The 8,633-nt window shown below is 45.5% G+C and overlaps 1 protein-coding gene across 1 annotated transcript in view; it reads right to left on the bottom strand.

Moving 5' to 3' along the window:
- UBIAD1 (UbiA prenyltransferase domain containing 1) overlaps positions 1-7,901 on the bottom strand; it is an 11,572-nt gene extending 3,671 nt beyond the window's left edge. Inside the window, exon 1 of the mRNA XM_082274322.1 lies at positions 7,285-7,901. Coding sequence (XP_082130448.1) covers positions 7,285-7,840 — 556 coding nt within the window. The 5' untranslated portion in view covers positions 7,841-7,901. The remainder of the gene's footprint in view (positions 1-7,284) is intronic.
- Between the last annotated feature and the right edge of the window lie 732 nt (positions 7,902-8,633).

Below are 8,633 nucleotides of genomic sequence, written 5' to 3'. Positions count from 1 at the left end.
ATTACGCGTTAAAAAAAAAAACAACAAAAATAACAAAAATCTTTCCCTTAGTCAGTAAACGCAATAACTTTTGCGCAAACCAATCAAAATACGCTTTTTGTGATTTTTTTTTCCAAACATAGGTAGCATAAAACAAATTGGCCGAAAATGTTAAAAAATTTTGATTTTTACATTTTTTTGGGGGGAATTTCATATAAAAAAAAGGGAAAAATATTGTTATTTTTGCAAAATTGACGCTCTTTTTTTGTTTATAGCGCGTGATCAAAAAATCGCACAGGTGATCAAATACCACCAAAAGAAAGCTCTGTTTGTGGGAAAAAAAGGACGCCAAATTCGTTTAGGTACAGCGTCGCACGACCGCGCAATTGTCCGTTAAAGTCGCGCAGTGCCGAATCGCAAAATACCCCCTGGTCGTTTAGCAGCCAAATCCTCCGGGGCTTAAGTGGTTAATATGTAAAACACATCTGAAAGTTCACATATAAATGTGAACAATGAAATAATAAAGAAATAAAAATCCCAGTGCAGGCTAGCGCTTGCTAGTATTACTCTAGAATAAACAGTAAAGGTCATCAAGGTGATATGAATAATAAATAATGTGTATAACAAGTGGATGTGTTATGCAAGATGCACAATAAATATAATAAATTACTATAATTAATATGCACAGAAATTCCACAGTAATATTCACAATAAAAATTATGCACAATAGGTACTAATTAATTATAAAGTGCTTAGTGATGTCAATAATAAATAAGGATAAGATTGTGCCACAAAATGTAAAGTTCATAAGTGACTTTAGTGCGTGTATAAATTCGGTGCCAGATAAATAAAGTGCAGGTGCTGAGTGCGAATCCTCCAATAGTCCTCCGGTAGTTGATTTACTGTTTATTCTAGAGTAATACTAGCAAGCGCTATATAAATCCCACAACTATTACTCACTCTATAGCAGCTGCTATTACTTAACCACTTTACCCCCGCTCACTGTGCCTCTACTGCGGCACAGTGGCTCGTTCCCGTCCAGCGACATAGACCTACGTCGCTGGACCCCTCCCCTGTAGGCGGCGCTCGCGCGCCGCCGGAGGCTCGCTCCCACTGTATTCAGTCACAGCGGCGGATCTCCAAACTCGATTCACGTCGGGGAATCGAGTTTGGAGATCCGCCCGCTCTGTTTACACAAGCTCTGTCACTGACAAACAGTGACAGATTGCAGGGTTCAGCATAGCTGAACATGCGATCTGTCCCTGTGTCACTCAGTCACCTCCCCCCTCACGTCAGTAAGCACCAGGCATACATTAACCCCCTCCCTCTCCAATAAAATTAACCCCTTCCCTGCCAGTGTCATCTTTACAGTAACAGTGCATATGTATAGCACTGATTACTGTAGTAATGTCACTGGTACCCCCAAAAGTGTCAAAAATGTCAGTCAAGGGTCCGATCTGTCCGCCGCAATGTCGCAGTCCCGCAAAAAAAAAAAAAAAAAGCAGATCCGCAGATCGCCGCCATTACTCGTAAAAAAAAAAAAAAAAAACACCAAAAATGACAAATCTTTCCCTCAGTTAGTAAACGCAATAACTTTTGCGCAAACCAATCAAAATACGCTTATTGCGATTTTTTTTTACCAAAAATATGTAGCAGAAAACAAATTGGCCAAAAATGATAAAAAAATTTAGATTTTTTACATTTTTTGGGGGGGAATTTCATATAAAAAGAAAAATGTGAAAAATATTGTTATTTTTTTTAAAATTTTCGCTCTTTTTTTGTTTATAGCGCAAAAAGTAAAAAAATCGCAAAGGTGATCAAATACCACCAAAAGAAAGCTCTGTGGGAAAAAAAGGACGTCAATTTCATTTGGGTACGGCGTCGCACGACCGCGCAATTGTCAGTTAAAGTGGCACAGTGCCGAATCGCAAAAAGTGGCCCAGATGTAAGACAGCAAAATCCTCCGGTGGTAAAGTGGTTAAGCATGACCGGTTTTGGTGGTGGGTCAGTGATGGTCTCGGGAGGAATATCCATGGGGGGAGGGGGACGCACAGACCTCTACAGGCTCGAGCCAGGGATCCTCAAACTGCGGCCCTCCAGCTGTTGTAGAACTAAACATTCAATGAGGCATTGTAAAACTCTGACATTCACAGACATGACTAGGCATGATGGGAATTGTGGTTCCTGAACAACTGGAGGGCCGTAGTTTGAAGACCCCTGGGCTAGACAATGGTATCCTGACTGCCATTAGATATCGGGATGAAGTCCTTGGACCCATTGTCAGACCCTACACTGGTGCAGTGGGCCCTGGGTTCCTTTTGGTGCGCAACAATGCCCGGCCTCATGTGGCGAGAGTATGCAGCCAGTTCCTGGAGAATGGAGGAATTGATACCAATAAATGGCCCCCACACTTGCCTGACCTAAATCCAATACGACACCTCTGGGACATTAGGTTTCGGTCCATCCGACGCCGCCAGGTTGCACCTTAGTCTTGGTCTTCAAGTGGCTAAAAAACGGTACATACTCTATATATTACCTATTCTCCAAGGGGATACAAACATTTGGGCACACCTGTACATCCATACAAAAAAAAAAAAAAAAAACTTAGTTCTCTCTGAATGCTTTATTCAGTGAGTGAGAGCAATAATTCAAGGCCCATTATTCATGGTCAATTCCAAACCAATGACCTGTATGGGCTTTTCAAAGCGTTGCCTATGGAAAATATAGAGTATCCAAGTGTGTCACAGTCTCACAGCCGCAAGCAATTTTAAAGTGGTTATAAAGCCTAAGGCCCCTTTCACACAGTCCGGTCCGACTCAGTTTATCTCAGTGGGGGATTGATCGGACAATCCTCCGCTGAGCAGGCAGATGGCAGCTCTGTCTCCGCGCTGTGTGCAGAGAAAAAGCTGTCAGGTCCCGATACTTGGGGGAATCAGATAAGAACAGACCGTCTGTCCGTCCGATCTGCCAGACGGATGGAAAATAGGGTTTCCATCCATCAGATTTTGACGGATCGGATGTCAGTGGACATGTCTCCGCTGACATCTGATGCCCCATAGAGATGCATGGGGGGACCGTTCAGATCCGCCTGAAAAACTGACAGGCGGATCTGAACGGACTCCCTGTGTGAAAGGGGACTAAACATTATTTTTTACCTTCATGCAATATGAAAAGCTTGTTTGTTTGTTTTTTTTTTTTTTAAATAACAAACATGGTATACCTACCTGCTCTGTGCAGTGGTTTTGCACAGAGCAGCCCGCATCCCCCTCTTCTCTGGTCCCACGCCGGTGTTCCGTGAAAAAACCATACCCGTGAGAAAACCATACCCTCGTCACTTCCGGTTCCGCTACGGAGGGTATGGATTTCTCACGGTAGTTAAACTTGCGGCGGGTACATTAAAACACTTCGGGTGCAACATAAATCATGTCCTCTCCTATCGCTGTAACATCCCTCATCTCCGGTAATAAATATAAAAGCGGATCACGGAGCCGCGATCACCGTCACATTTACATCTCATACACCCGCCGCCGCTTTTATATTTATTACCGGAGATGAGGGAAGTTACAGCGATAGCAGAGGAGATGATTTATGTTGCACCCGAAGTGTTTTAATGTACCCGCCGCAAGTATAACATTAGAAACAGTGCCGTGATAATTTCACGCCCACCGAGCATGCGCACTTCTCAAATTCTTTCTTCTTCAATCACGTATCCGGGGCTCTGAGCATGCGCACTACTGCGCTGCTCAGCTGTTTCAGACCGGAAGTGACGAGGGTATGGTTTCTTCACGGGGTATGGTTTTTTTAACGTTACACCGGCACTCCTGGCTCCTCCCTCCTGCTGGGTGCCCCCACAGCAAGCAGCTCGCTCTGGGGGCACCCAAGCAGGCACGCTCCCGACCCGCAGCTCTGTGTATCCATTCACAGAGCTGTGGCTCGCCCCCGCCCCCTCGGTCTCCTGATTTGCTCACTGCCTCCTGCCAAAAGCTAATCAGTTGTATAAGTCCCCAGAGAGGCAAGGCTCTCCTGGACGTTGCTGGATCCAGAGGGGGCTCCTCAAGTATGTATAAGGGGGGCTGCTGCACATTGAAGGTTTCTTACCTTCAAGCATAAAATGCATTAGAGTAAAAAACCTTGTACCTTTAAGCCCCGTACACACGAGTCGAAATTCGGCCGGGAATTTTCGTCCGACGACCAATCTTCCGATTTTCGGCTTGTTAGTATGATGCTTCCGACAACAGACTCCGACTTTTCGGCCGAAAAAAATCTGGTGTGTAGGCTATAAAATTTTTGTCCTCCGTTAAAACACGGCCGATTTTCGAGCAGTCAGTACAGATTTCGACAGGGAAAAATCTTATGAGCAAGACTGGGCATGCTCAGAGAAGAAAGAACACAAAGAAAGCAATCCAACACATGACCTCACTTCTGAAGTAGAATTCTGTCGTGCGGGAAAATTTGTGTGCAGTCTAGAGCACATTCCAACCAACAGACACCACTCTGGACAAAAGACGGACGACCGGTCGGCGGAAATTCGTTGCGTGTGTAAGAGGCTTAACAACCACTTTAACCAATTTAGAACCGCTCACAGTAATACTACTGCGGCAGAGTGGTTCGTTATCGTCCAGCGACGTAGTATTAACGTCGTTAGACACTCCCCCTTCTGGGCGACGCTTGCGCGCCGCCGGAGGCTCGCTCCCGCTGTTTTCATTCACATAGCTGGACATCCGATCTGTCCATGAGTCACACAGTCACCTCCCCCCCTACACGTCAGTAAGCACCAGGCATACATTAACCCCTCCCTCTCCAATAAAATTAACCCCTTCCCTGCCAGTGTCATTTTTACAGTAACAGTGCATATATATAGCACTGATTACTGCAGTAATGTCACTGGTACCCCCAAAAGTGTCAAAAATGTCAGTCAAGGGTCCGATCTGTCCGCCGCAATGTCGCAGTCCCGCAAAAAAAAAAAAAAAAAAAAAAAAAAAAAAAAAAAAAAAAAAAAAAAAAAATCGCAGATCGCCGCCATTACGCGTTAAAAAAAAAAAAACACCAAAAATGACAGAAATCTTTCCCTTTGTTAGTAAACGCAATAACTTTTGCGCAAACCAATCAAAATACGCTTATTGCGATTTTTTTTACCAAACATATGTAGCATAAAACAAATTGGCCAAAAATTTTTAAAAAAATTGGTTTTTACATCTTTTTTGGGGGGAATTTCATATAAAAAAATGTTAAAAATATTGTTATTTTTTCAAAATAAACGCTCTTTTTTTGTTTATAGCGCAAAAAGTAAAAATCGCACAGGTGATCAAATACCACCAAAAGAAAGCTCTGTTTGTGGGAAAAAAAGGACGTAAATTTCGTTTGGGTACGGCGTCGCACGACCGCGCAATTGTCAGTTGAAGTCGCACAGCGCCGAATCGCAAAAAGTGGCCTGGACGTAAGACAGCAAAATCCTCCGGTGGTAAAGTGGTTAATGAGTGCCCCCATAGCAAGCATGCTATTGACTAAAGAATTCCCCCGCTGCCTGCTATTAATCACAGGGCGTGAGCAGGCCTGATGGAAAACAAGTGCTCCGCCCACTGCAGTATCATTGGTTGTTGGGAGCTGACAATCTTCTCAGCTAGTTACAGGGATGGGTAGCAGCGGTGAATATGCCTCTCTGCTACACTGCGGACAGGGATAGGCACTCTGCCTGTCTCTGTACGCCAACTTAGAGGAGGATCTTTATTACCCCCCCCCCCCCCCCCCCGTTTCATACACTATCAAATGTAGGTCATTTTTTTATATTTTGAACATGAAGTAGAACTATAGGTAAATTTTATTTATTTCTATTTTGGATAGAGTAAGGGAGGGTTTTGTCATCATTGCAGAGGTTTCCCTTCACTTCCTGTCCCATAGGAATACAGGAAGTGAGAGGAAATCCCTGAAAATCATGGGAAAACCTTGGTGCCCCCCAGGTCACCAGAACTAGTGTGCGCATTGGAACATTCCCCCTCTATTTCTTTTCTGGGGACAAGACAACGTTTGGGATTTTCTTTTGCTTTCACTTTCAATGATAATAATAAAAAAGCACAATTAGAGAGGTTGAATTTCCTTAATGGGAGAATAGACAGCAGTATGCCTTTAGTTATACTTCAATAGCGCCCACTTTGTGAAAGTGGCTCTAATAACAACTACCTGAATCCTCCGCATGAGTCAGTAAAGTTACTGAAATGGTCTGTAGAGAACTTTGAATTTGGTACAGGCCATTTGAAAAAAAAAAAAAAAAAAAAACGGTCCTTATTTCTTTATCCACTTAAGCCCCGGAAGATTTTACCCCCTTCCTAACCAGGGCCTATTTTGCAATTCGGCACTGCATGATTTTAACTTACAATTGTGCGGTTGTGCGACGCTGTACCTAAACGAATTTGACGTCCTTTTTTTCCCACAAACAGAGCTTTCTTTTGGTGGTATTTGATCACCTGTGCGATTTTTTGATCACACGCTATAAACAAAAAAAGAGCGTCAATTTTGCAAAAATAACAATATTTTTCACATATTTTTATATGAAATTCCCCCCAAAAAAATGTAAAAATCTATTTTTTTTTTAACATTTTCGGCCAATTTGTTCTGCATAGGTTTGGTAAAAAAAAAAAAAAAAAAAACATTGCGGCGGACAGATCGGACCCTTGACTGACATGTTTGACACTGTTGGGATTACCAGTGACATTACTACAGTAATCAGTGCTATACATATGCACTGTTACTGTAAAAATGACACTGGCAGTGAAGGGGTTAACTGTATTGGAGAGGGAGGGCTTAAGTGTGTCCTAGGGGCGTGATTCTAACTGTGATTGGCTGTGGCTACTAGTGTAAGAACAGAGATCAATGGTCCTACATAGTAGAACCGTCTGATCTCCATTCTTACACAGGGAAGAATGACAGCCGGCTTTGTTTACATTACCTTTCTTCTGGTGTCACGGACGATCGCGAGTGCCCGGCGGACATCGGGTCCGCCGAGCACATGCGGGGGGGGGGGGGTCCATGACCGCGCGCCTCCGGCGGCGCGGGCTCGCTCCCTAGAGCCTCACAGGCTAGCGACGTAGTACTACGTCGCTTTGCCTGTGAGGGGCTGACCGCCGCAGTAAATAGTCGTGTGGCGGTCGGCAAGTGGTTAATACATCCCCCCAATATTGTTTGGGGTTTTTTTACTAAGTTTCAGGTCCAAAATTATTTTTTAACATTTGTACAAAAAAAAAAAAAAAAAACTACTACGGCAGCAAAAATGGTTAACCTGTAAGGGAAGATGAAGCCTACAAATCCTACCTCCGGTATAGAGGAAAGAGCCGGACAGGCCCCCGAAATATATCAGAGCCATGTGCTCCAGCTTGAGCGCAGACAGGAAGTAGAGACACGCGGCGCACACACAACCCAGCGTGTACAGCAACATGCCGAACCGCACCACATCCTGCGGCTCCAGAATTTGGTCCACTAAAGTCCGGTCGTCGCTCTTCTTGTGGTCGATGCCTTTAGAGAAGTCGTAGTAAGTGTTGACCAGATTCCCGGCCCCGTGGACGGCCAGGACTGCCACGGCGCAGACCAGGAGCACGATAAAGTCCAGCGAGCCCTCGGCCTTGTATGCCAAGGCGCTGCCCAGGGCCACGGGGGTGAGGGAGGCGCTGAAGCTCCAGGGGCGGAGGGCGAGGACGTAGCTGGCGCATTTCTTTCTCCAACCCGCGGCTTTGGCCGGAGGTCTGTCCACCAGTGGCTGAACGGGGCCGTTGGGCAGCGGTGCCGAGTCCTTGGAGAGGTCGGTGAACGGCACGTCGTTGAACAGCTCTGTGCTGATGCTGATGTTATTTGAGCAGTTGTCGGATTTCATGGTTCTGGTTATTGGAAAAATACGAGACGTGGCTTCGGAATCTGATGGTCAAGGATCAACTCCGACTGCAAAACAAATATCCAAAGATTAATATAAAAACCAGCCCAGCCCTCTACACCCCCTATAGGCCACAGCACTTTATACATTTCTGCTATGCGGCTGTTTATTCAGCAATAATATTGCCGCCAATCTAACGCATACACATTACATTGTCAAAAGTATTGGGACGCCTGCCTTTACACACACATGAACTTTAATGGGATCCCGGTCTTATTGCGCTTTTCAACTGCATGGAACCAACCGGTTTGGCTTGCTTTTGCGCTTTTCCACTGCATAGTACGGTGTTGGAACAGTTTGGTACGGTACGGCGGCGCTTTTCCACTGCATGGAACCGAATGTACGGCTCGCTTAAACAGTACCACCTCGGTTGTAGAGCTGCACGATTAATCGTTCTGGGATCGCGATCTCGATCCACCCCCCCTATGCGATCTCCATCACGAATATCGTCGATTCTAGGGGTGGGGTTATTTCACGGCCGCACCTCCGTCACGCCTCCTCTATGACGCGGCGGGCCGCACCTCCGTCACGCCTCCTCCATTGAGCACTCTGCAGATGACGCGGCAGGCCGCACCTCCGTCACGCCTCCTCAATTCAAGTCTGCAGATGACGCGACGGTGTCTTCCGTCCCACCTCAGCCCCGCCTGCTCTGTCCCCGGAAGTGACGAGGTCCTATTTGTTCACGGGTCCGAGAAAATTATGGCATGATGAGCTTTCCATGAGGTAATCAAGGACA

The sequence above is a fragment of the Pelophylax lessonae genome, assembly GCF_965119305.1.
Source record: "Pelophylax lessonae genome assembly, chromosome: 12".
In the NCBI taxonomy this organism is placed as follows: domain Eukaryota; kingdom Metazoa; phylum Chordata; class Amphibia; order Anura; family Ranidae; genus Pelophylax; species Pelophylax lessonae.
The sequence above is the reverse complement of the archived record's forward strand: the minus strand, read 5'-3'. Positions and strand labels throughout refer to the sequence as shown.